This window comes from Melospiza melodia, chromosome 6 (assembly GCF_035770615.1).
Source record: "Melospiza melodia melodia isolate bMelMel2 chromosome 6, bMelMel2.pri, whole genome shotgun sequence".
NCBI lineage: Eukaryota > Metazoa > Chordata > Aves > Passeriformes > Passerellidae > Melospiza > Melospiza melodia.
In genome coordinates, this window is record NC_086199.1 from 54,466,704 (window position 1) to 54,494,288 (window position 27,585).

A 27,585-nucleotide genomic window follows, 5' to 3' on the forward strand; every position below is an offset into this window, starting at 1 on the left:
TGCGCGCCGCCGCTGCCTCTCTCTCCCTGCCTCCCTCTCTCTTCTCTCTCTCTCTCCCTCCCGTGGTAGCAGGAGCAGCGCGGGCGGCGGGGCTGGAGCGTAGCTGAGGCGGCCATTCCTACCGAGCGAGAGAGAGCGCAGCGTGTCCCCCCCGGGCTCAGTCGCGCACAGGGTGAGGAGGGCGGCGCGGCCCCTCCGGACACCCCGAGCGGGGCGGGGGGGGAAGGGCAGCGTGAAGGCAAAATGACCGTTGGGCGCGAGGCGGCCGCCCCGCGCCGTCACGTGACCACCGCCGCCCCGCGCGCGCCGGGGGAGGGTGGGGCGGCTTTGGGGGGGCCCCCTCAGGGGCGCGCGCGCCGGGGCAGGTGCGGCTCGTGCGCGCGCGGTCGCGTGCGCGCTCCCGCGCGTCCCCGCCGCCCGCGCTCCCCCCGTGACGCGCCCGCCGCTCTCTCCGCTCTCTTGTCTCTCTCTCTCCCGCCCGCCCTCCCTCCTTCACAGAGATGCCCTCGGCTACCAACAGCACCATGGCGAGCAGCACCACCGGCAGCAGCACCGGCAAAGCGGGACCGGGCAGCGAGGCTGCCCCGGCGGCGGCGGCCCCGCAGGCGGCGGCGGGTGTGAACATCACCACGGTGCAGACCGAGGCCATGAAGCAGATCCTAGGGGTCATCGACAAGAAGCTGCGCAACCTGGAGAAGAAGAAGGTGATCCCCACGTCCCCTCAGACCCCCCAGCCTTGTCCTCCGCCTTCGGCCGCCCCTGCCCCCGAGCCGGCCCGGCCTGTTTCCCTTCCGCTCCCTTGTGCCGGGCCCTCTGCCGAGCCCTCCCGGATTGTTCCCGGCGTGGCCCCCAGAGGCCGCCTGCTGGAAGGTTCCAGAAGGGCGAGCGCCGCTCCCCCGGCCTGTCCCCTTCCCCTCCCGGGGTTCCCCTGCCCCATCCCGGCCGCCCTCCCGGCGCCCCGGGACCCGGCCCGGTTTCCCCCCGGCTCGCGGAGCAGAGCCCGGAGGGGTCGCGGCTGCCGACCCCCCTTGGCCCCCGCTGCCCGGAGCCCCCTCGGCGGCGCCGCTCCCTTCCCCTTCCCCCTCCTTCCGCCTTTTGTTCCCGCGGCGGGGCCTTTCCCAGCCGCGCCATCCCGGCAATCCTCTCCCCACATCCTTGCTCCGTGCGGCGGCCGGAGCGCGCCCGGTGCCGCGGGGCGGGCGGGCAGAGGCTGCGGTGCCCCCGGTGCCGGGCACATGGACGCGGAGCTGTAACATGGCGGCGGCCCGGCCTCCCCGGCGGAGCTCATTGTGCCGCCCGCACAAAGCCGGGGCCACCCCACCCCGCCCCAGTGTCACCGCTCGCTTTCCATCGCCCTAAGCTCAACTCTTTGGGAGCCTGAGCCCGGCTGGAAGCGGCCTTTCTCGGGTTATTTTTAGAAAGAGCAGCTACTCAATCCCTGGTGCTCGGGCGGTTCGAGTTGTGGCACGGGAGGAAAAGGCTGCCGTGGTTACTCGCGGCGTGTTTTGCACCCTCTCGGTGGTGGCAGATTAAATGAGCTTCGCAGGGCTTTACAACCTCTGGAGCATGAGGTGTCCATCAGAAAAAGAACTAATACATTGCCTCAAGACTTGCCTCAAAACACTACAGTGCCAAGCTAAAATTACCCCCAAAAAATTTTATATTTGTGCCAGAGTCCTAAATATGTTATTATTTTTAGAAGTGAATAAGCACAATAACTGTTCTATTAATTTTTTTTAACTTTCATTTTTGATATTTTTCATAGTGTATAAGGTGGAGGTATTTCCAGTAAATTAGTCTGTACAGGTGGGTTGTAAAGGAGAGAAGCTGTGCCTTACCTATAAATAATACACTGTGTATCAATAATGCACTGTATAAATACACTGTGTACAGTGTAGCTTCCCACTTCAAAACTGGGTGTGGGATTTTCCTGGTTTTTACAAATGACATGGCAAAAAGCAGCAAGCCAGGACATTTTAGGTAAGTTTTAGAATCAGAGGAGCTTTTCCTCCATGTCTGTTGTGTGTAGACAGGACAAGATGTCTGTCTTAAACTTGGCATTAATACACAGGAATATCTGCACAGCCAGTACTGGTCCTCAAGCTCGAGAAAGAAAGTAGATCTTTCTGTCTCTAGTTGTTCTAAAACAAAAAAAAAAAAAGTTTGAAAATTAACTGTTGCACCCAACATACACAAAAATCCTCTGAAAATATTTTTATCATGTTAAAAGCATGTGTTTTAAAAACCAAAATTAGTTAGTGAACATTCTGACCTGTTCTGTACTTGGGAGTAATCAAGAGGATAAACACAGTGTTACTGGTGTGAGGGTCCTTGGGAGCAGTGGTTTTATTTACTTTTAAATAATTTACACTTGCCTTAGCCATTCTGTTCTATTTGAGTGGAGTTTTAGTGTTTTACCAAGTGAGTAGAGGGGACAAAGTGCCCTTTTTTTCTGGCTTTTGTTGGAAGATGTTCCATGAAAATTACTGAAAGCATTTATTTTTTGAGTACTCTGTGCTGGGCAATGTGGGCTTAAAGAACAGGCAAGGGCTGGGGCTTAAAAAGGAAAAACTCTGTGTTGTCTCTCACTGATGAATTGAAGTTCAAAGATTCCTAAGTCTTAATGGGCTGAAGTTGTGAAACTTCCTGAAGGACGACTCACAAGCACTACAAAAGTTATGAGAGAAATGGGGTTTGGTGGATTAAAGCAGAGAAATTCATTTGTGGGCTTGAGCTTCTCCCTTGGTGGGGGAACCAAGAGTTCTGTAGTGAATGATGTCCTTTGGGAAAGGGAGCAGTACATGCTGTGTGTCTTAAAACAAAGCTCATTGTACACAGCAGCATTTCCTTATATTTTCATCTTTGGACAAGAATATATTTTTAATTTTTCCAAGCATCCAGAAAGTAAAATTGTTCTGGAAACTGCAGAGCCAGGAGTGGGTGAGAAATGCAGTAAATCTCACTGGGAACTTGTGCTCAGTTGGACAGTTAATCCTTCCTTTGTCAGCAGCTGCTAACCAAGGCCAGTAGAGATGATTTTCAGAGCTTTGTGTCACAGGATGAACACAAATAAATACTTAAACACACATTTCTGAAGGATGAAAAATTACTGCTCTGGAAGAGGTACCTCTTAGGTTTTAAATAAAAGGAGTGTGCAGCTTTTAGTAGAGGAAAGGTCACTCTTCATAGACAAATTGGAATTTTTGGAGTGAAGTTTGTCATGTTTACCTGCAAACGGAGAGGATAAAATAATGTGACTACCAAAATACAAATTGAAATAATATTTATAATTTTGGTTTATACTAGTTTGAATGTTTCTGTATAAACTAAAACCACTGCATTATTAGTTACACTTTCATTTTCTTTTCCTAAATGTGATCCCATTTAAAGAACGAGTATTTCTTTTGTTAAAAGGGACTGGGATAATTTGAATTGCTGTTCAGAAATGGATGTGAAAACATGGCCTGAAAATGTCTGTGTTCCCCTCAGCTCTTTGTATTTGGAGAAGATAGGAATGCTGTCCTCTGCTCTTAGATGACAAGATATTTGTGTGTGCATGGAAGGGGGTAATTGAAGGGGTATTTTCTCTCCAGGACCTTTGAATGTGCAGCTCAAGTTTATGTTGACAAGCTTAGTTAATTTGAAAGTTGCCTGGACTCCTCCAGGTGTTTGTCAGGTATCTGGGGTTAGAATCCTGCTAGCTGTCCACGTTCCCTGGGAGAAAATATTTCACCTTCAATTTCTCCTTCTCCCTGACTCTTCTGGTTTTTGTTTTTAGAGGAGAAAATCCTTTCCAAATTTTAAGCCAATTGAATGTGAATCAAACTCTGGTTTTGTTTCAGGGCTGAATAAAAAAACCCCAGTTGTTTTTGCTTTCATCTTGTGTAATAGGGCATGAGCCATGTAAGAACAGTTCATCAAACAAACCTTTTGCCAAAGGGGCAAAATAATTAATGTGCTACCACGTGGACATGGGGATGGGCAGATGTTCACAGGGTAACAGTGAGCTTAGAGCTTGGTGTGGGCTTGGTGTCTGGCGTTGGAAACATGGCACATGCTGCCTGTCCTGGTAACCTGAGCTGCTGTCACTTTATCAGCTTGTCTGAATTTCCTGCTGGCTGGAACCCTGGCTGGGTGCAGAATGAGCAGCTCACAGGTGCTGCTGGCCTTGCTGCACAAGAGCTCTCACAGCACAGCAGGGGGACATCTGAAGTTGGTGTGACTTGCTTCAGTAAAATGTTGGATTTCCCTTGGGAAACAGGAACCTGTAGTAAAAGCAGGGGTCAGTTTTCCATTCTGGTAGCAGGAAGTTTGAAGGTGCCCATTGGTAGCAGCTCTCTCAGTGCATTTGTCCATGATTGGGGCCCCTTGGATGTTCAGGCTTGTGAGTGGCTCCAGAACCTCTCAGTGGGAGGTTTGGTTTGCAATTAATCTTTGGAGATTTAACATGGAACAAATTGTAAAATTCATTTCAGACAGTGTATTATAAGCCTGAAATTTTCTTTGAAATCTCTCTTAGTAGGAATTTTGGATATCAAACTTCAGGTCAGAAAACCCAAGCAGTTTATCTGTGAAATCTTCTGGTGGTTTGTGCTTTGAGGTTTCAGGCTGGTCTGTTTTGGTTTTAACTGGTTATTGTAAAATAGGGATTGTCTCACAGTGAGTTCGGTTAACTGGATGCATGATGAGTCCAAGGAGCTGTGAAACATCTTCCAGTTTCAGTTTTTCAGATGCTGCTTTGGGGCTTGGATTGTGGTTTTTGTTTGAAGAAAAAGACGTGCAGGATGTGTTGGGAGAGACACATTTGTGCTCTAGAATTCATTTGTAAAAGTAACTTTTTGGAACAAAAATTATGTGTGGAGCAAAATCCATGTCCCCTACAGTATAGTCAACTTCCCTGTAAATTCAGAATGTTTCTGTATGAAATCCTGTGTGGTGGTGATTTGGAAAGAACATCTCTGCGGTCACCAAAACTTAGGGTTCCACTCCTCTGTGACTTAATTCTGGTTACTGAAGAAGCTTTTTCTGCCTCTGGGGTTAACTGATCGTGAAACTGCAGTCTCAGAATTGATGTGTCCTTGTCCTTTGTTTAAAAAGTAATACATTATGCAGATATTTTTTCTAACCATCAAACTTCCCAGACTGTGGGGAAAAACCCTCCCACGAGAATATCTACTACTGTTACTCAAAAAATCAATTCCATTTAAACAGAGGACCTGTAAGTGTTTGGTGTTCTGGAGCATTGGTGTTATTGTATCCTTCCATCTTCCTGCTTCCAACTCAGCACTGAAACAGCTGCTCAGAACTGGTGGGGTTTGAGAGGTTCTGAACTTCCTTGCTAAGTGTTTTACCTTTTTCCTTTTTTTGAGGAAATAGAAGACTGGTTTTTGTTTGTGGGTTTTTTGGGTCATTTCTGGGCAGTTTTAGCTGCAAAGCCATGAATAAGTGTGGAGGGCAGACAAACTACAATGCAGAGATGTAAAACAGGTTAACAGACTTCTAATTTTTAACTTGGCTTTTTTTTTGCTTCAATGCAAACTGTATTTCACAGCTATTTTAAAGTTTTGGATTATCTTTATTGCTTTTGTGCTGTCAAAAACATTCATTCAGTTTTTGAGATACCTGAGGAGACAAACTTGAAATGTCCTTTCCATCTTTTCTTACCTTGTGTGGTAGAGTTTGAATTACTAAAGATTTACTCCAGCTGCTGTCAGAGGTTCCCTTGTCACCTTGCAGCTTGTTGTGCACACTTGTGCTGCTGTAATTGGTAGAACCACAGCATTGAAATTATCTGGTTAAATATAGAGCCTCCCTCCTGCTCCTGACCCCCTTTTTTAAGGGTTATTTTTAATCTGATGATTCCAGTGATCCAGTTTGCAGCACAGCACTGGAAGTGGTGGCTCAGTGGTCAGACATTTCTAAAACCAGGCTGGGTTTGGAGGGTAATGCCAGGTAACTGCAGTTTTTGTTTCCACTTCAGGATGCTATTTTTCACACAGTTCAGAGGAGGTGAAGAGAACTGTCTATTAGTGCAATAAAGTAGCTCAGTTTTGGATTGCCATTAAAGTAAAATCCAGGGTGTAGTTCAGCAGTGAACACCACAGTCCCAAGAGCCTGTTAGTGGTGCTTTTTCCCCAGGAAACTCCAGAATGCTTCAGGTATCTCAGAGGAAAGAGCTGAAGCAGTGTCTGGCTGCCTGCAGGACTGGGAGCTGCTGACTCACAAGCTGCTCAATACACAATTCATGTGCTCACTTTGCCACTGTTTTTTTTTTTTTTTTCCTGCTGGTTTGGTTTTTGTGCTCTGAGGTCTCTGTCTGAGGAGTGAGGGTGAAGTTGTGTAAGGAGGGGTAAGATGGAGAGAGTCTTCCCCTCTTGCAGGCACTGCAGTAGGTTCTTGAGCAGGAATTGCACTGCAGTTGTTTTACAGCTCTAATGCTGCTCTTGGATTGCTGGTAGTTGACAGTGCAGATTAAAAAGGAAGGCATTTTACTTAATATTTCTGTGTAATGCAGCTTTGGATCTTAAAAGTGTCTTTGTGATGATAGAAGAATGCTTACTTGGCAGCCCAAATCTTTGTGGTAACATTTAACTAAATGCACATTGGCTTGTCCTCTGCATTGCAGCTGACAGGACTTGCCTTCCTTTTACCTTCCCAACAGGAATATTTTGTAAGAAGTAAATGTGAAGACAAGTAACTTTTCTTCTGTTCCTAACAGAAAGAGACATATTACCCTTGGCTTTTTAGTTGAATAAAAATAAGCAAAGCATTTACATTAGACCTAAGAGTATTTGACCATTCAAGAAAAACCTTGTGCATTGTTCACTATGTTACTGCAATAGCTTATTCTGAAAGGACCAGCCATGCATGGAAAAAGTATACAGAAAAAAATTGTAGTTATTTAGGGTATTTTTGCCTCTCCCCTTCCTTGTGCCCTCGGCCACAAAAGGGATTCTGTGAGTGTTTCAGTGTAATTTTGCAATATATGTTGTTTTTTTCAACTAAGTCAAACAAAGTAGAGTTCTGGAATACAGCGTTCCACCCATTTTGTTTTACTGTTGTTGTTCATGGGTTTGTGTTGGAAACTGGATCGCAGAATTTGTTTTAGTGCATTTTTGTAGCCCCTGCTCAAGCTGGCTCATGTTTGCAGTGTATTTACTGAGCAGCCTCACAAACAATTGCATCAGGGTGACCAGGGGAATTGCAATCTGCAGCAGGAGAGCCAGTGACTTGAGCAAGTAGGAACTTCCTTGGAAATTTGCTTGTCTGCAGAGCCCCTTTGCTTTGGGATTTCAGCCATCAGACGTGTGGGTTGGCCTGGCTTTGCCCTGGGGCACTGCAGTGGTTCAGTTCTTTCACCTCCCTTTTGGCTGCACAGCTCTCCCAAATCAAGAGACTGTCCTGTGATTGTCCAAGCATGTCATCATCTGCTCTGAGATCAGGATGGAGAAGAGTAACCTGACCTTATTTCCTGTTGAGATAGATTTGCAGTGTGCCAAATGCTCTCCAGGGCTGCTTTTTTGATCTGTATGAGCTGTGGCTGCTGCATTTAACAACTGTTACCATGTAGTTTCTGTCCCCAGCATGAAACTCCCAGTAATGTATTTTTGGAGCTCTGCAAGTTCTTGCTTTGACTTTGCCTAGGCCATTGCTGGCTCTGATACACTGGAAGGTGAAGTAGTTAAATGTTCTGTCTGACCTGGAGGACTTAAAAAGATCCAGCACCAAAAATGACATCAAAAGGACCAAGCCTCATAAGGGTGATAGGGTTTCAGGAAATAATGATGGGCATCAAATGCTTAGGAAGAGGAGCTTGCTTGATAAACTGTTCCACAGACTTTGATCTTTCCAAAAGTCTGAGACTGAGCATAGAACAGAAGTTGAATTAGCTAGAAAAGTACCAGTAAAGTATTTTAACTGAAAAGTCTGAAATAAAGAGCAGCAGCAGCCAAACAAGGTGTCACTCAGTGCAAATGTACACCCTGAGACAGTGGTGCCATCTTTGACATCCAAAATTAAGTGTTCTCCTGCTTCTTGTGTTTTGTTATCCTACATTGGGAAGACAATTGTTAAGGATTTGTTTTAATAACTTTTTGAATTAGATCATGGCAAATTTCATTCCATATGCAGGAATTTATGAAAATACAGAAATGGTGAAAACAATGTAATAATTAGGTGTGTTACCCTTAGAGGCTTTGCTTCCTTTTGAAGAGCCTTTGTAGTTAGCTGTAGCATCTGTCACTGGGGCCCACAGGAGTTTGATTCTGCCTGATGCCCCTGTGCTGTGTGGTTTCTGTTTAACCAGATGAGAAAACTGATCCTGCTGAAAAGTAGCCTAATGATTCTTTTTCAGTTTTTTCCTGTGGAAAAAAAAGTCCTAATGCTCTTGAACAAAAACTATTTTAGAGCTATTAATATGAATTGTGTTGGTGGGCATTCTTGCACAGAGGATTAGAAACTGTTTAAAATTCTTTACAACTATCTTAAGGGATGGAGCTACAGAGAATCACAGTTCTGAATCTTAATAGCCTTGTCAGTGGGGGTTTGCAGTCAGGTTTTTGCTATTGTAGTGATAAGCTCTACCTCAGCCCTCAGTTCAGCTCTCTGGTTTTTGGACTGAAGGACATGTGCATGGGGAGTGCTTGTCCCCTTAGGAGGAATGTGAATTTCCTTGGAATTTCCTACTAGCCACAAAGACATTGTAATAGCCAAATAAGATAAAAATATTTACCTCTTGGCAAAATATTTACATTTAACCCAGAGGACAGTTTTCCTCTTGTACACTTCCTACAGGACAGTTATGTTCTTGTGTAACATGGTACAGTCTGTGTAGTGTAATATTAGAGTGCATCATTTTGTTAGCACAAGTAGAACAAAGCTTTAAACTGATTTTTGCCTCTTCATGACAGCATTTTTCTTTTGTTTCAGAGCAAACTTGATGATTACCAGGAACGAATGAACAAGGGAGAACGTCTGAACCAAGATCAACTGGTAAAAACAACCAAAAAAAATCCTAACCAGATTTGTTAAATTGTTTTGTTACCTTTGTGATGAGGAGTTTTTCCTGCCTCTCTCCTTTCTGGGGCTGGTTCTTAAAGTAGGTTATTGCAGAGCTTGATTCGGCAGCAGTTTTGCAATTGTAAATAAAAAGCAAGTATCAATTTCAATTCAGTTGTATGGTGCAAACATGCACATTGATACGTCAAGAAATTACCAGATGCTCGCTCAGTGTTACGTGAAGTTAAGTTCTTAACAATTATCTTCCCAGTCTAGGATCCACAGTGTTTTGTGGATGATTTTTAACACTGAGAAAGTGAAGGGACAAAAATGTACCTTCCAACTATTGCAGCTGCTGACACTTTAAAGAATGAGCTGCTTCCCTTGGTCCCTTGGATTGATTTCATCTTCATTGTGGTGGTTCTGTGCCAGCTGAGAACTGAAACACCACAGATCTGTGTATTTGTGTTTTGTAATGGCCTGTTGTGAAGATAAACCACGATAGAGAACTGACATCATGTTCAGGAGGGAAGCTCATGGTTTTTATGAAGCCTGACCACCAGGCTTGATAAAAATAAATGTTAGTTGGGAGAAATGCATTCTTTTGTCACAGCAGGAATGTAAATGTCTCAGCCATATCCTCCTGATTTGATACAATTTCTCAGTAATATCCAATGGGTTGAGGAATTTGGTTTGCTTTGGTGCAGATCAGAGTGTTAGGTTTAAGAAGATACCAAAGCAAAGATTTCTGGAGAAGGGGACATTATGCTCTGTATATTCTGATTTTGGCTCTGACTGGAGATAACAATGCATTAATTCTCAAACTCTTGAGCAGTTCTGAGTGGCCAGCTTGTTCTTCTCCCCCATTCTTCCAGTTGTTTGTTAGTTTCTGTCAGGAACTGGCTGCAGCCAAACATGAAACCAGTCCATCATCCATGTGAGCACATAAAGGCATATTTCTGTGCATGTTTAGCATATCTAAAGAAACTGGAGGCCCTAAGGACATACACAAGTCTTTGATATCTGGGCCAGTAAAAATCTAAATTTACCTTAACATAGTTGCAGTTCCATTCAGGGATCCTGTGTCTCACTTTAGAACTAAAAAGTGTGGGAATTTATTTGTTGGAAGTATATGTTCAGTTATGTTGCTGATGGTTTACATTTGTGGTCTTTCTGTTTTGTTTTTTTTTTAAGGATGCAGTGTCAAAGTACCAGGAAGTGACAAATAATCTGGAATTTGCTAAGGAACTGCAGAGGAGTTTTATGGCTCTGAGCCAAGATGTAAGTAAAGATCAAGCATTGCCGTGTGAGTTATCCAAACACTTTAAACTCTTCCACTGAGGCAGTAGTCACCTCTGTTTACAGAGATAAATTGCCCTTGATTTCTTCTGTGTTTGGCTGTTTTCTTCTATTTTTTTATATTAGTTGATGTCAGGTTTTCTGAAGAATTCCTGATGTACTACATAAATGTATGGAAACAAGAATAATGTAATTTTCTGACACAAGTGTTGAAAATAGTGATCACAGAACCAGGTCTGTCATGCAACATTAAAGATGGCCACTTGCTGCCATTGGTAACATTTTCTTAAATGGATTTCATAGGGTTTTCATTTCTTGGTAACACAATCTGAAACTGCATTATGGAGCTATGTTATTTTTGTAAAGGGTGAATTAACTGGATGCTATGAAATAGATCATCTTTTGGGTTTGTGTTTTATCAAGGATCCAGAATAATACTGTAATCAAGAATTAAATTCTAAAAATTTGGGAGTTTTGGAAAGAGCAGCAGCGTTGGAGGAATTGGCTGAGCAGTGGATGTTAGTACAGCTGACTGCTCTAAGGAGCAGACTTAGCTTGTGAACAGACTGGGATAATTTGAAGGGCAGCAGCATCCTTGTGTTATAAACTGCTTTGTGCATTGGCTGTGGCTGTAAGTTAATTGTAGGACTCAGCCAACTAGTTTCTCTATTTTCTGGCAACACAGTTCATCTGTGTTTATGAAATATTAGTAATGGAGAACGTCCTTTTCTGGATAAGTCTGTTCTGGAGTGTTTCCCTGGTCAGCTGACTGTGAAAACAAGGCAGTGAATGCAGGAGTACCAGATTGGTGCTCTGCTTTCAAACTTGGTGGTACTTTTTCCTGACTGCAGTTAGTTGATTTTAAGATATGTCTTTGATTTTTAAAAACAAAATGTGGATGTTTCAAGTGGGAAAATTACCATCACGATAGATTTTTTGGAAGAGAATATTACATTTCCAGCTGAATATGGGACACTGGATGCTTGGATTAAGAGTGGAAGAAACATCCTGTACATTCAGAGTGGTGCTGCATTTAGACCTTGTGGAAGGTTCAGTGCAGAGCGCAAGACTGCTGCTGATGTGTCATCCTCTCCCTGCCTGCATCCATGCTCCTTGCACTGGGAATACTGCAGTGGATGCACATGCTTGTTCCCTGGGGTGTGCAACTGGGGATCTCATGTCCAAGAATTTGTTGAAATCCTTTTTTGGACTTGCTGATCTGTCTGTCTATCTTCCTAGCCTTTCATGTCAAAACATTCCATGAGTTCCCTCTTGTGGTGTGTGACAAACCAGTCCTTTTGTTTATCTGTTTTAAGCTGATCTCCTGGTAGTTCCAATGAATGCTTCCTACTCTGGTGGGATATGGTGAATAACCCTGTTCCTGCTCTCAGTGTGGCCAGTGTGAACAATCTGCATCACCCAAGCCTTTCCAAATGGAAGAACCCAACACTTGGGCTTTTCCCTTGCCTTCTCTGGACGTTCTCTTAGCAGTTAGAGATTTGCAAAGAGTTTTCCCTTGGGTCATTGCAGATCCAGAAGACAATAAAGAAGACAGCTCGCAGGGAGCAGCTGATGCGCGAGGAGGCCGAGCAGAAGCGTTTGAAGACGGTGCTGGAGCTGCAGTTCATCCTGGAGAAGCTGGGGGATGATGAAGTGCGCAGCGACCTCAAACAAGGATCCAACGGGGTGCCAGTGCTGACAGAGGAGGAGCTGACCATGCTGGATGAGTTCTATAAGCTGGTTTACCCTGAACGAGACATGAACATGAGGTAGGGTTACAGCAAAGTGCTCCTCTTTCTAATTGCCAGTCACTTAACAATGTATTTGGTATGGTAATTTAAAGACTCAGTAAGAAATTAACTCTTATTAATTAATTTTTAAGGTTGAATGAGCAGTATGAGCAAGCGTCTGTTCACCTGTGGGACTTACTGGAAGGGAAGGAAAAACCAGTTTGTGGAACAACCTGTAAGTACAGTCTCTGCATGAAGAGACAGCATGCAGAATTTGTGTCTGAACTAAAACACACATCTGATGTAAGAGAACTTGGGCAGTTATTGTCTGTGAGGTCTTAAAAGAACTACTTTTTCTCAGCTTTTAACTGGACTGTAGCAGTGACTTGTGAAGTTTGTGCTCAGTCTGTGGTGTATTTTTTATACTGGCTCAGCATTACTCAGTATTGAAGCTCAGTCTGTTCCTGCTGTTTCAGCAGTACTCTGCTGCTGGTGGTGCTCAGTAACAGTTCTTTGTTTTCTGCAGACCTGGCTGTGAACAAGGTGACAGTGTAATACATACACTGACATGGCATTCCTTATTGGGATGTTGTCTCCCCCTTAGCTCCTGCAAAAAGTGTTGCAGTTTTGCCCTGTCTTCATTGATGAACTGCAGATCAGGGTGTGACCATGCCAGCCAGACTGCTTTTTATGGAAATCATTCCCAAATACCTGGCCTAGGCGGCCAGGAATACTGCTTTGCCAGTGGGGCTGATGTCTTTTGGGTTAAGGTGCCCCAGCATTCATCTGAAGCACTGAGGGCAATTGTTCTTTGCTTACAAAGGCTCTTTTGAGCCACTTCACCTCAGGAGAAGAACCCTCATGAATCAGATGGTACCTGTGTAGATTTATTTTTATTGGCAGTTAGTTGTTTTGGAAGAAAGTGTCTTACAGTAATGCTTGTAAGTAAGAGGAATAAAAGTCTAGTAAATAAATTCATAAACTAGACCTCACTGTGAAGTGCTCCACAAAGCTTCTGAAGAGTTCTGTGTTCTTTAGATCCTTCTTGCCCTTTAGATTTTTTTGAATGACAGTGGGTTATTTATGGATTTATTGAATGTGACCCAGTAAGAGAAGAAATCTTGGTGCTGGTGGACTGGCTTGGGGCAGCAACATCTTCCCAGCTAAAGGGTCATAAAATGTACATGCAATCTTTGGGAAGGAGGGATGGAAGGAGAGAAAGGATGATGAGGACTGAGGTGGTGCTGATGTCTCCCTGTTCCATTTCTCAGATAAAGCACTAAAGGAGATTGTTGAACGCATTCTTCAGACCAGTTACTTTGACAGCACCCACAACCACCAGAATGGGCTGTGTGAGGAAGAGGAGGCAGCACCTGCACCTGCAGTAGAAGACACTGCAGCAGAGGCTGGTGAGGAGGGATAGATGCCCTGTGACTGACACGTTTGTGTTGTTCTGTCATGTCTCTGCACTCCTCAGAGTGATTAAATTGCAAATGCAGTGTTCATTCCTAGCACTGCAACCATCCAAGATGAAAGTTCTGGCTGCCTGAGGCTTTTCCCGTTTTTCAGTGGTTCCCACCAGTTTAAGCTGAGGTAGAAGGGAGCAGTTTCTGAAGCAGACAGTGTAATTACATACTTAAGAAACTTAAGATGTTGTATCCAATTTTAAGACAACTCAAAAAGGGACAAACAACAACAGACAACTCAAAAGGGACATTTTTCCCTTTTGTGGAGAAGGCATAGCTGAACATAATTCTCTCTAGTGAGAATTTATTGGGTTTTTTTCCTTTTCAATTCAAAGCTCTGAGAACATTTGTTATTACTAATTCTCTGTTAACACCCATGACATTTCTTCTTTATTCTGAGACACGAGATTTTCTCATCTAACTTTGTAACTTCTAGGTCTATAGCAAGAGGTTATAGGACTTTGTTATTGTTGTTTTGGGATTTTTAATTTTTTTTTTTTTTTTTTTTTTTTTCCCACATAAATGGTTTATTTCTTTTTCTTCCAGAGCCTGATCCAACAGAAGAATTTACTGAGCCAACTGAAGTTGAATCAACTGAGGTATTATTCACTGAAACACTGTCATTTTGTATACCTTCAATGCCACTTACTTTTACTTTCATACCCTTTCTTATTTTTATTTTAGTATGTAAACAGACAATTCATGGCAGAGACTCAGTTCAGCAGTAGTGAGAAGGAACAGGTAGATGAGTGGACAGTTGAAACGGTTGAGGTAAGATCTTGTGTACTGCAGGTAAAATTGCAATCCCTGTTTCTGCTGGCTCACAATTCATGATAGGTTTTAGTATTGCATCCCTTCTCCCCCAATATATAAAAGAATACATTTATTTAAGTAGGCTTGGACTTGCTACTCGATTCTTTAATTACATACTTAGCTCAGGAGTACCTAAAATAAAAAGAAATAAAACCTATTGAGTCTGGCTAAGTTTGCAGAGAACTTGCTTTTCTTCATTAGTGGCTTGCTTGGGAAAACAGGGCTTAAAAGTCTTATGCTTAAAAAGACTTTAAGGACTTCTTTTGAAGTCTTTTTTCTTTTTGGAGAACTTAGCTGCAAATGTAGAACTTGAAAGTTGATCTACCCAGCTGCTGACAGTGTGGTGTAGTTGTGCTTTCATGAAGCACAGGTGCCTGGAGAGGGAGCTGAAAATGAGTAACTCAACTAATTCCTACTCCAGATTGCTTATGTGCATCATTTGGTGTTAAAATGTGCTCATATGTGTGTACATCTCTGCTTCCCAGAGCTACAGCTCTTCAGGTATCTCACTTGTTACTGCTGTGCACTTGAGTGGTGTTCACTTGTGGTGTTTGTGGTGCACTGGTGTTGGGATCCATTCCCAGTTCAGTGATTTGCACTCAGACTTTGCTGCATGTGCAAATCCGTGATTTTATTGCACTGGAATTTGTGGCCCTCGTGTACAGGAAAAGACAAAGCCCCCTGGTACTCACTACTGTTGGAGTTTGAGTTGTGTCTGTCTGGGAAAAACAAGAATGAGCAGCTTCTTTCAGGTGCTGGAGAGTTAATTTTTGATTGATTTTAGGCTTCTGCAGCATCAAATTGCAGATGGTCAGTTTTTTAGACTTTGCTGGTGCCTTTGGCTGTTTTTAAGTGTAGTAGTGAAATAAGTGTTCATCATCTTGTGTAGTGCTGAAAAAAACAGAGCAGCTGAAATTTTGATCTGATAAACTAATCTGGCTGATTTTTACATTGAGTCTGGCTGAAATTCCTATTTTACAGTGTTGAAGATCACTTAGAGACTTAATAATACTGAGGATGAGTGTGAGACTTCTAAAACCAAGTAGACAGCTTTGCCATTTATGTGAAGGAGTTTGATAGTTCCTTGTCACAGTATTTCATTTACTTATTTAAAAAACTCTGAAATTGTCACTGCTACTCACTGCCTACTGAATGTGTTTTAAGAATTATCTTAACAAACTGAAGAAACCCTCCAAACCCATATATTAAAGTCATGCTTGGTTGGAGTGTTCTTAGAAGGCACAGTATTTGAAAATTATTGATTAATTGGCTTCAATTATACCCATTTATATCTGTGTTTCTACCAAGTGTCCAGAGTCTCTGTTGTTCTTAATATAAGGAGTATGGATGAAGGCATAATTCAGGTTGGTGATTTCAGAAACTCATCATTTCCTGGTCAGCTGAATCTGGAATTGGCTCAGCTTTGTTTTCATAGGACAATTCTGTCCATATATTTTGGACATGGTAGAAAGGAATAATTTAGAAAAAAATTAAAGTTGAAGCCTGTTTCTTCATAATAAAGATCTTTATTTTCTCAGCTATAACACAAAAAAAGGGAAATAGAGAATATCTGCCTGTAAAATTATTCTTGCTGGCACTACAGTCTCCATTCTCAGGAGAATGCAGCTCAATTGTGCTTTGGTAAAATGGTGACACAGGATGTACACTGATAGCTGTGAATTTTGAAATCTGAAAGAGATCATTAGCTCAGAAGATCTCTCTAATTGTTCCCTAAGGGGGAGGATATCATACACTCCTCTCTTTTTATTTCACTAACCCTCAGGTAGATGTGATACAGCCAGGATTTCTGTGGTGTGTTTCTGCTTGGGAGGTGATGATGTCTCCACAAGGATTTTTTTGTATGGTCCTTCCATAACTTTTAAACTAAATAATTTCCTTGTGAATTTTCCAAGTGTATTTGGATTATATGATGTTCTAATTTTGGTGAAGATCTCCTTTATTGATAATAGTATTTATGGAGATTTTTTGTTGCTGTTTTGTAGGGTTTAATTGTTTTGAACTGCTTCTTCTGTAATTAGTTCCTGAGTCTGGTTGTACACAAAGTTCTGTGTGTCTTAGATTGTGAAACTTTGGTTGGATGGATTTTGTGTAGAATTGAAAACTGTTCTCAGACTAACAAAATACAAGTTCATTCTCTTGGTTTGTGCTGTCATTAAACTTGTGGTTCTACCTTTCCTTCTATTTTTTTTCCATCCCCTGTCAGTCTCCTTGCCTTGTGTCTGGCAGCTCTGCCTGCTGACAAGGTTAATTTACCTCACACAACTTGAAATTGGCTCAGTTGTTCATCCTACTGTGGTTTACTTGCTCAGAGTACCCTGGTAGTGCTAATAAGGCTGAAGGAATAGGTCCTAAACTGTTCCTTTTGACATCAGAAAAGGAGCATTGGAAAGATAATGTAAAATATGAAATACCATCTGAAGTTACTGCTGTGCTATTTGTAGAAAAGGAAAAGTTGGGTATTTTTGTCACTGTTGTTGTTGTGTTCTTGATGATTCCATTGACTTTTTTTTTTCTTGAAGATACTGAATTGTTGTGAATGACTTGGACTCCATAAGTTGAGTGGTAGGGCTCAAACAACTGAGGGTACTTTTGGTAACAGCTATGCAGGAGATGAGTAGCTGTTGGTTTTACCACTCAAGTGCACATTTTCTTCAATTTTTAAACTTTGTTATGTGCAAAAGGTCTCTATATGTGCTCTAGATATTTTTTCCACTCACAGGGCTTAATTCTTAATTTGGAAACAGTCCATAATGTGAAATTCAGGGACAGTTTGATAGAGCAGAGTTGTGCTTGGTTTCCAGTGTGGACTGCCTCAGGGTGTATTTTTCATGGGAATTGTCAAATTGCTTCTCTGGATTGCTACCAGTGGGGATTTGAGTCTGAAGGGGATCTCTAAGAGGACTGTGGCTGTGGTTAGCTTTTAGTTTTGTTCAGACTCTCTGTTAGGGATTTGCTCAAGGAACGAGCCATTGGAGTTGGTGAGGCAACTGCATGTGCAGAATGCCATGGACAAACAAGGTTTGGAAATCTGGGCAGGCAGCAGGAATGCTGGAACGTGCTGTAGCTTTCTTGGAGAAATTAACAAGAGATGTGCAGGCTTTGAGGGTGGGTAGTAACAGTGTGGGGCATAAAGTTCAAACCTTAGTTATAGGATGGTTTGTAATTGTCATGGCTGGGTACAAAAATCTGTCTTCTGCAGCTCTAATAAGAAATCAGGTATTTTACATCAATATTTTGAGCTTTCAGGTGCCTGTATGCTAATTTATATCTTGTGTAAGTAAGTTTTAAGGCTTAGCTCTTTATCTGGAATGTTAGCAGTGTTACAACCTGATTGAAATAGAGAAGTAATGGTAAGAGACAATGGTATTTTTAAAGGGCATTTGTTGACATTGGAAATGGCACTTCTGGATTACAGGAGCTGCCTGAAGAGCAGGTGAGGGACTGGTTAGGGCCATCAGAGTGCATCTCAACCATCTTTGTCACTGTCTGTTTTCAAACTCTTCGCTGATGGATGTTTGAGGTGCCCATGTCCAGCTTGGCTGGTTGCTCTGCTGTCTAATCAGGTGCTCTCTGAAAGCCCATTGCAGTTTGTTCCTTGTTGATGTTTGCCACTTTGGGATATGTCTGGTGAATCTGAGCTTTCTGGCCCTCCCTGATCTGTGCTTCTGCTTCTGGGCTTCTGGTGTCCCCTCACAGTGCTGTCTGGCAATCCTTGTCATGCAATGCTGCCTGCTGTTCCTGAGACAGTAAATCAGGGAGCTAGGGTTACAGTGGCTGTGAAAATTGAGCATTATGAAGTCTTAAAAAAGACCAAAAAATTTTGACTCCACTTATATTTACCAAAAAGCTATGAGAAAATAATTGTTCCCCATTTGTGCATATTTCTGAAGCTTACTCTTCCCCCACTTCCTTTAAATTTCTAAATGGTGATAAATTGCTGTCTCAAATCCTGGTCTAAAAAACTCCATGTGATATTGAACAAATACTTTTTTCATGGAGAAAAGAGTAGATGGAGAGAAAAAAGAGCAGAGTGTGTGCTCTGTAATCCTGTGAGTGCTCAGATGAGTAGCTGGCCACAGTACTGACCTGACTAGGATGTAATGCTGTCCTTCAACACCACTGCAGCAATTCCATCATCCATAACCAGTCAGGCAATAGGCAGAAATGCAAGAACTCCTGAGTCACTTGAGTGCAGCACTGGCTGGAGCTGAAATTGCAGTTGGTTGTTGTCTCTTGTTAGGTTGTAAATTCCCTGCAGCAACAGACCCAGGCGACGTCTCCTCCCGTCCCGGAACCTCACGCACTCACTGCTGTGGCTCAGGCAGACCCCCTGGTCAGGAGACAGCGAGTACAGGACCTCATGGCACAGATGCAGGGCCCCTACAACTTCATGCAGGTATTTCTGTACTCTAAACATTCATCTGTTCAACCCACAGCAGTGTGGATTTGAGATTTGATTTTTATTTTTTTTTTAATTATTTTTCTCCCCAGGACTCGATGCTGGAATTTGAGAACCAAACGCTTGATCCTGCCATTGTATCTGCACAGCCCATGAACCCAGCCCAGAGTTTGGACATGCCCCAAATGGTTTGCCCTCCAGGTTTGTAATGGTAAATCCTAAAGAGAAATACTGGGGAAGCCTGCAAGTCATCTCTTAGAAATGCTTCAGTTGCTGCTGCATAATTAAAAGGTCTCCACAAGTAATAGTACAATCCTGTTATAGTGTGTTTTTTTCTCAGAAATGTGGTTGTACTGTCTTTTAGGCTTCCAGTTCTCACTTGCTTATGGGTTTTGCTTGGAAATATGGAGCAGCTAAAGCTTCTTTGGTTTTGCTTTGGATTATTTTGGTCAACTAGAAAAAATGTTCTTTGCATGGAAACAGGAGTTGGTAATTTGAATATAGCTTTGCCATGCTTAGGCTTCATCATCTTCATGATCAGCTTTCACTTAAGTGCTCAGAGCAGATAGTAATGCTATTCTGTAAAAGGTTTGATTTTACTGTGTAATAAGTGAAATTATTTTTCTCCAGTTCATGCTGAGTCAAGACTTGCCCAGCCTACCCAAGTTCCTGTGCAACCAGAAGCTACACAGGTAAAATGTTTAGTAAATTCTGGTTTGGATTTGAGTTTGATATTAGGCCTGATGGGAGTTACAAAAAGGTTTATTTCCTAACTACATGAGAGACTTAAGAAAAAGCTGAAGGACCAATTTTGGGAAATTTGTGATCTCCTTTGTTGCTTACAAGCATTACTAGTTCCTAGTTTTATTCTCTACTGACAATGCAAATTTCCAGTAATGGGAAGCAGGTAGTTTATTTATTTGCAACAGAAATGCCAAAACCACTTGGTTACAGGCAGCCTGTGTCTGTCCAAGTGAGTGTCAGGGCACAAGTAGATCTCATGCATTAACAATATGGAGTTTGTGTTCTGTTTGATTATTCCCACTTGGTTGGATTGGGATTTTACCCTGGAGTTGTAGAGCAGTCAGTGTGAGTTGAATGCTGTTTCCAGTTGAGCTTTAAGTGGGATCTCCTAAACTTGCTTCTGCACTGTGTAAATGAAGTAATCACTTTGTTGTTAAGATGTTTCAGTTGTCTGGTGATTAAAGATTTTTTTATTAAGCATGTGTGACATCTCTGAGGACTCTGCTGGTCTCAGTAATGGGTCTGATCCTTGTAGGTGTTTGCAAACCGGAAAAAAATACGGATAGCTGGATCTCACAGTACAGGCAGTGTAAATTGCTTCCTTTGGCTTGTCCAGATTAGGTCTGCAGGTTTAAGTCACTCATTTCTATAGAAACAGGAGTGAGGGAATTGTTTCTTGAGTTTCCTGTGTATGTACCTCCTGAAATGCTGGTGCTCTCCACAGTTTTGTTGTCTCATAGGAGTAGAATAATTTTTTTGGGCAGAGTGTTTTTTCTTCTCTGCACTAGTGTTTGTTTTGCTGTTAGGTGATGTCTGACTTAATCCAATGGATTTTTTTTCTTATTTCCCTTACCTCAACCAGTGCTGCCAGTTATTCTCTCAAGGATATTGCAAGCTGTAGCTAAACTTACTCTTGGCTCTGGAACATTCCAGTGTGATGTGAACGCCCCCATCAGTTATTATCCATTGCTTCTTTAACTCCCCAGTACAGCCTTTAATGCAAAATGCTTTGCTTTCCTGGCTGGACTTTTCCCTGGGCTCTCAGTGTGGGAGCAGAGCTTGTAAAATGTAAAATTCAGGCCAGTGGAAGCCAGCCCTTGTCCACTTGTGTTTGAGCTTGGAGCTGTGTGGTGTTAGAATGTTGGTGGTTAAAAAGGAATTACTTTGTACTGGTTTGAAGATGTGCTGGCTCACAGACTAGAGAGTACCATCCACTCCAGAGTTCTCTGATACTTTTTACAAAACTGTGTGTGAGCATCAGCTGACTTCTGGGGGCTTTGGGGTTTATTTTGTCAGGTTCCTTTGGTTTCTTCTACAAGTGAGGGATATACAGCTTCCCAACCCATGTATCAGCCTTCTCACACAGCAGAGCAACGGCCACAGAAAGAATCAATTGACCAGATTCAGGCAAGTCAGGTTTCACAGGGGTGGGAAGAACTCTTGATTGCAGCTGGCATCAAATGTTAGTCTATGTGTTTTAGTAAACAACATTATTTTTAGTTGATAAGGGGTGCTTCAATTCCCTTTAATTTCAAAATTCTGAGCCTGTCTGTGACCAGTGAGTCCTCCGTAGCAAGACTTTTCATTTGGAAGCTTGTTTGTTTAGTTGGATGCAGCATGCCAACATCAGCATGGGAGCATCAGTGTTGTTGGCTTAGGAAGTGGGATTTATTTTTTCACAGCAGTTAGCCTGGAAACTTCTTCATTTCCCCCCTCTGGATTTTTCTAGTTGTGTTTCAAGTTAATGAGGGAGAAGATGGTTAGGTTTTTCCTCTCATTATGCTGTTGTGAATTAGGCTGTTGAGCTGAAGTACAGAACAGTCATTAGTAGAGGTGAAGCTGAGGCATTGTCACTCTTTTTTAAGCAAAGTTTTTGAAGTTAAATTTTTGGTACCTCTAGAGCTAAAATATAATTTGTTTTAATTATTAGGCTTCCATGTCCCTGAATGCAGACCAGACCCCATCCTCATCATCACTTCCCACTGCATCCCAGCCACAGGTGTTCCAGGCTGGATCCAGCAAGCCTTTGCATAGCAGCGGAATCAACGTCAATGCAGCTCCATTCCAATCCATGCAAACAGTGAGTAGGAAATCAGTCCTGGATCCCTTTGGCATGGTGCTCATCCCTTGTGGTGGGATCAGTCATGCAGCTACATATGATAGTTCTTGGTTATTCACATTTCTAAGGCTCTGATGCTTCTTTACAGAGCTGTAAAACTGAATTTCTGCTCTTACAGGTATTCAACATGAATGCACCTGTTCCTCCTGTGAATGAGCCAGAAACCCTTAAGCAGCAAAACCAGTACCAGGCCAGTTACAACCAGAGTTTCTCCAATCAACCTCACCAAGTAGAACAATCAGATCTCCAGCAAGAACAACTCCAGACAGGTAAAATTCTTGTGGCTTTGGTAGAACAGGTGATAAGTCTGTGACATCCTAGATGATGGAGCACAGCGTGTCATAGGTTCCCTTGCAGGCCTTTCCCCTGAGCAATACCACGTTTTGTTACTCTGTCTGGGTTGGAATATCCAACAGGGAGTAAAATTCAGTATATCTATTTCCAGTTGTTAAGCCACTGACTGAGGTTTATATGGGTTTAAAAAAACCCATGAACAGAATTATTCTGAAGATGCAAGTACTGAAGTGAAGTATTGGCTCTGCTGATGTGAAGGTTGTATTAAAAAAACCAGTGCAATTTGAGGTGACATTTTGTAAAGGAAATAGCAAGCCAGAAATGAGAGCAAATACGGATTGCTTCTCACAGTTGATGTAAGGTCACAAAGGCCTGGAATCTTGTGCTGAAATCAGTGAGAAATTATTTGAATTCAGCAGGCAAAATGCTTTCCAGGTTAGCAACTTGAAAATAAAAGTTTATATCCAGAGCTGTTTGTTGCTCAGCACTGCCTTCACTTTCCACTGAAGTGCTAGCAAGTACTCAGCGTGGAACGAGGACAGAGGGCCTCATCCTTTTCCTCTGTAAATGTTGGATTTAAAGAATGTTGGATTTAAAGAGAGATATGTGGGAACATAAAGAAATTCAGACTTTTCTCCTTCTTTCTCCCCCGATTCCTTTGCAGTGGTTGGTACCTACCACGGTTCCCCGGACCAGAGTCACCAAGTGGCAGGAAACCACCAGCAGCCTCCCCAGCAGAGCTCTGGATTTCCCAGGAACAGCCAGCCTTACTACAACAGCCGGGGCGTGTCCCGGGGGGGATCCCGCGGGGCCCGGGGCCTCATGAACGGCTACAGGGGCCCAGCAAATGGATTCAGAGGTGAGAGCTCTGCAAATCCCTTCCTGAGCTCTGCTCCACCCTGGGGGACCTGACCTGCTGCTGGGAGACTGGGGTAGCAGCCCTGTGAGACAGCGAAACTTGCAGTAAAAATCTTATTGGTTGTAGATAAGAAATGTAAAATTTAAGTGTGTGTTTGGACTCTTGTTACAATAGTAAGCATCTACTGCAAGTATGAGCAAATTCAGAAATATCCACCCATCAAGCAAGGAATTGAGATGCCAGCTGGAATTTCAAAAATGCTTAGTGTTTCCACAGTGTATTTTGTGCTTCTGTGTTTCATCACAATGAGAATAGGGTGGTTTATATAGTACAGGAACACAAGAGTCCAAAAGTCACTAGGCCAAGGTAATTAACAGGAGTGGAGGAATGATAGTGTAGTTCTGGATAGATAAGAGAATGTTCATGATTCCTGGACTTTATATGTGTGGCTGTCAGTGTAACAAAGGTTTATGTTAGAATATAACAGATTTCCTTGTCAGGTGTTCTGGGATTGCTTATGGACTCAGGTACTGTCTTCCATGTTCTCTTCCCCTCCTGTGGCTGGGGAGTAGAGAAGAAATGTGTGTAATAAAAATACAGCTGATTGGAGTGTGAATGCAGTAATCACAGCTGGGACATTTAGATCCTGTCTAGGATTATGTTTAGCTCTGATCTGAATGTTCTGTAAATCAAACCTCAGGTTACTCTGAGAAATGCACTGAACTGTGCCTCCTCCCAGGCCTTAGGAGAGGTGTTCATTCTCATTTCTTGTGGTATAGTAGCTCTGATGTTGGAGACATTTGCTTGTAAACAGCCCTTGCTAAAGGGATAGGATTTTTTTAAGGTTTAGGTAAAATGCTGTTGCTGCTTTTCTTTCTATAGTAGCAGAAGGTCAAGTACTAAGTGCAGCTTTGATTTCCAAGTGAAAGATTTGTGCCCTGTTCCTTAGGGGGATACGATGGCTACCGTCCTTCCTTTTCCAACACTCCTAACAGTGGCTACACACAGCCCCAGTTCAATGCTCCTCGGGATTACTCAAACTACCAGAGGGTAAGCTACCTGTGGGGAGGGAAATAACCTGCCAAAAGCACTCAGAGCTGTTAGTGACATCTTCCTCTGGGACTTTGTTGCTCAGGAAAACAAACTGCCCCTGTGTAGTTTGGAAAAGTTGAACACTAAATGCATCTATTTATATTTCTTAGTTATATTGAGCAACACATCCTGTAACTGGAGAGAGCATTTGTCACTGCACATTTTATTACAGCTGCTAGGCACTAGTGGAAGTAAGAATTTATTTTTTAAAGATTATTTTTTACTAATAAAATCTTGCATGTTGAAGTTACAGGTGTTTTGTCAGTGCATATTGTTCTAAAAGGTCCTTATTTTGCTGGCAATTAATAACAGAATGCCCAGGTTTTATGTTGTAACTTTTTAAATTTCTTTGCTTCAGGATGGATATCAACAAAATTTCAAACGTGGCTCTGGACAAAGTGGACCTCGGGGAGCTCCTAGAGGTAATTTCCTGAGTAGGGAATAATTAATTTGGGTTGAGTGGAAGTTTCTGAGCCAACTTTTAAAGTTCTGCACTTAAAAAGCAATCTCCCTCCTTAGTCAGCAGCTCACAATTAAGAATAAGCTGACTTGAATTATTGGGATCCTGTGAACTTGTGGTGGAAGTCAAGTTGGCTGTTAAATGAGGAATTCTTGGAAAAGAAACTAAAGCAGCAATTGCTGTTCACATTCAGTTATAGTAGAACTATTTAACTGTCTTTTATTGATGAAAGCCTTGGGAAACAAGCCCAACAGACATAATGAGGCTGTAGTTAAGCTTCTAAATTCTATTCTCATCACATTTCCTCAGGTCTTTTTCTTAGTACATTTTTGATGATGACACTGTTCTGTCTCCATATGGACATTGTTGTAAGGGCAGTTCGAGGCTGTGCCCTGCATCTGTGAAACCCCACTTGGTAGTTCAGTTTTGAGGGGATTCAGTTTCTCTCCCTGCCTTGGTCCTGAAAGCCCTGAGGTGTGGAGCTGAGGCCTCTGGAGTTCAGTGCAACATTGGGCTGTGCTGAAGCTGAGAGTGTGTTTTAGGAAGCACAACAAAGTCTGACTGAGTTCAGAGCAGAAGATTTAGGGCAGTTTTTAAACTAACCAGATTTCCTGCAGAATTCAACCCCCTATTTGTGTTTTCCAGGTCGTGGAGGGCCCCCCAGACCAAACAGAGGGATGCCTCAGATGAATGCTCAGCAAGTGAATTAAACACGTTCACAGGATTCCGTTCAACGCCAAAAACACGCTGGCCAGTGTACAATACATGTTACCAGAAGAGTTATTATCTATTTGTTCTCCTTTACAGGAAGTTTGATGTAAAGGGACTGTTTTCATTACCCATAATGACAGGACTACAGTTGCCAGCTTTATATTCCCTGGATATTGAAAGGAACGAAACAACGTTTACTCTGCATGTTCTGTCCTAAGCATCATCTTGAGCCTTGCACATGAGATTCAGATTCCTCACCCTTGCTAAGAATAAAGCAAAAAAGGCAATTTTCAGGGTGATCCAATCTCCATGGTTAACTGAAGTGGCAGGAAAAAGCAAAGACTCACTTCTGTCATTTAAAAGTAATTTAACAAAATTCAGATAAAATCTGCAAATTCATAAAAATTTTCTGTGGTGGCAGTTAAAAAAAACCTTAAATGTTCCCATGAAAAGATGGAAAAGGTGAAGTGTGGCTTGGTAGAACAGCTACATTTCATCTTTTTCTTAGTAAATCGAAGCACTGAACAGTTCAAGATGTGTAGTGATGCAATTGCCCTGAATAGACAGGTGGGCTTAGAGGCAGTTTGTGACAAAGAAGAGGCACCCTTAGCTGCAGCACTCCTCATCACCAGGGCCCTGATTCCTGTGGCTATGGAGTTAAGAGCGCTTGCATAACTGCTAATGTAACTGTGTAATTAATTTTTTTAGGAGACAAGGTGAAAAACAAAAAAAACCCAAAAAAACAAAAAAAAAAACAGGCTTTGATTTGGCACTTGGACAAAATTTTGCAACAAATCCTGAGCTATAATCTGGATGGCCACTGTATATTTGATGTGAAGTATTTAGATATCTCTTTGAAACACTTTTAAGTTTCTTTGATAGCAATGACTTTTGTAAGGATTGGTATTCTCTATCATTCCTTATGACTTGCACATTGTCTGTCACTAATACTTGACCTTGCTGTATTATCACCTAAATAACTGATGCCGGTACTGATGGAAATCCCTAATGGATAATCATAACACTTTTGGTCACATGTCCTTTTGTCTTTCCTGCAGCCTTGAAGGTTTTAAGAAATCTCAAATGCCTGCTGCTGCTGCCCTTCCAATTGCTGTCTTTTGAAAAGCACCAGTCTGTGTTTGAGTTGATTTCCCCTTTTCAGGGAAATGACAGCCAGCAGTTACAGTTCTAATGGTATAAGCAAGATAAATAAAACATGTTTATAAAAATTGTATCCTGGAACACTGGTTTTCAACGGCTGAAACAGATTCAATGTGATGGGGTGACATTTCATAAGGGTTTTTTTTCTTTCTTTCTTTGGTTTTTTTCCCCTGATAGTCTCTTTTTCCTGACTAGATGTAAACCCTCCTGCTGTTTTTCTGATTTTATTCTACTAGCTGTGACTTCTGGGAAACTTTTCTTTTTGATGGACTTTTCTTTTTTTTTTTTCTTCATCAAGGCAGCAATGTATAAAAGAAATGGCAAAAGCCTAGGAGCTGGAAAATACCAAGTCTTATTCAAGTTTTACTGCATCCTTGTGGTATAATCTTTGGAAAAATCACTTGTGCCTGCCTTTTGCGCACATGCACTCTCTCTGCAGTGGGGAGAATATTTTGATAGCTGCCTCCATAGAGGTGTTGGTAGTTCTGTTGCATTCTATAGCACGTGTGAGAAGAAAAGTGCTATATTCTCTGTTAAGTATTGCTCATCAAATAATTCCTACCTGTGGAAAGGTGAAATTGAGGAACAGCTGCGTGGTGTTTAACTGTTCTGTACAAAACTGAAGGTTGTTTTCACTCAGAGGGTCGTTTCTACTTTGTATCACCACTGAACTTTCAGAACTTTCAGTCAGATACTTTTGACTTCGTTGTGAAGCAGTCTGGAACTCCATACAAATAGGTGGGATATCACTTTTCCATGTCCTGTGTGAAGAGCACAAATGAAAAATGTTTTCACTGCGGGAAGTGATAAGCTTGTGAAGACCATATTCCACACCAGGCATCCTGAAATGGGGCTGATGTCTGGAAGCAGCAGTTTGAGTCAAGGCCTAGAACATTCCTAAACTGCAGTCCGGTGAGAAGTTGCTGTTCTGTGTCTTTTTTAGGAAGCTATTACTGAGATAATAGTCCCAACTGTTTTTTAACTGGAAAAAAAATAAAAAGACAAACCTTTTAATGTTGAACTGATGTAGGAAAACAGTGAATTATTTTAATTATTTTATTTTTCTTTATGCATCAGCTTTTAAATGCTTGGTGGAACACAAGCTGCTCAGCTTTTTCCATTGCACACCAGATGCTCCTTAAGGAACTAATTGTAGTTTGTCAGTAAATGTGCACCATACTCAATCAGACCTCTGAATGGATCAAAACATTCCACCTTGAGTTTGGGGGGTTGGTTTGGGGGTTTTTATCCAACTTGAATTTATTAATAAAACACCGGGCCTCTTCATAGAGAGACAAGTTTGTAAACCTGTATGCCAGTAGCCTTTAGAGGAGAGGGAGCCCCTAGATCTCCACCGTGGTGTAATAAAGTCCTGAGACATCAGCTGGAGTGACCCTGTGCACCCAGAGCCCTCGCTGCT

At 42.4% G+C, this 27,585-nt stretch overlaps 1 protein-coding gene across 3 annotated transcripts; it reads left to right on the forward strand.

Moving 5' to 3' along the window:
* On the forward strand, positions 1-26,238 carry CAPRIN1 (cell cycle associated protein 1). Of its 3 annotated transcripts, XM_063158221.1 has the most exons (19): positions 2-172; positions 499-704; positions 8,929-8,991; positions 10,192-10,278; positions 11,827-12,065; positions 12,179-12,261; positions 13,298-13,435; positions 14,039-14,091; positions 14,177-14,263; positions 18,567-18,722; positions 18,818-18,926; positions 19,356-19,417; positions 20,766-20,876; positions 21,400-21,549; positions 21,707-21,857; positions 22,547-22,741; positions 23,691-23,791; positions 24,192-24,255; positions 24,939-26,238. In XM_063158221.1, the coding sequence occupies exons 2-19, from the start codon at positions 501-503 to the stop codon at positions 25,001-25,003; spliced, it is 2,118 nt and encodes a 705-aa protein (XP_063014291.1). In that variant the 5' UTR covers positions 2-172; positions 499-500; the 3' UTR covers positions 25,004-26,238. The 3 variants fall into 3 exon arrangements, with proteins under 3 accessions (XP_063014292.1, XP_063014291.1, XP_063014293.1); XM_063158222.1 differs by lacking the exon at positions 14,177-14,263 and having other exon boundaries at positions 1-172; XM_063158223.1 differs by lacking the exon at positions 20,766-20,876 and having other exon boundaries at positions 5-172.
* Positions 26,239-27,585: the final 1,347 nt, after the last annotated feature.

Excerpts from the sequence above, each read along its gene's own strand:
- CAPRIN1 (XM_063158221.1), top strand. The coding sequence starts at position 501 with ATGCCCTCGGCTACCAACAGCACCATGGCGAGCAGCACCACCGGCAGC. Across the intron at positions 14,264-18,566 it reads GGACAGTTGAAACGGTTGAG|GTTGTAAATTCCCTGCAGCA; the intron begins GTAAGATCTTGT and ends GTCTCTTGTTAG. Across the intron at positions 24,256-24,938 it reads ACCTCGGGGAGCTCCTAGAG|GTCGTGGAGGGCCCCCCAGA; the intron begins GTAATTTCCTGA and ends TGTGTTTTCCAG.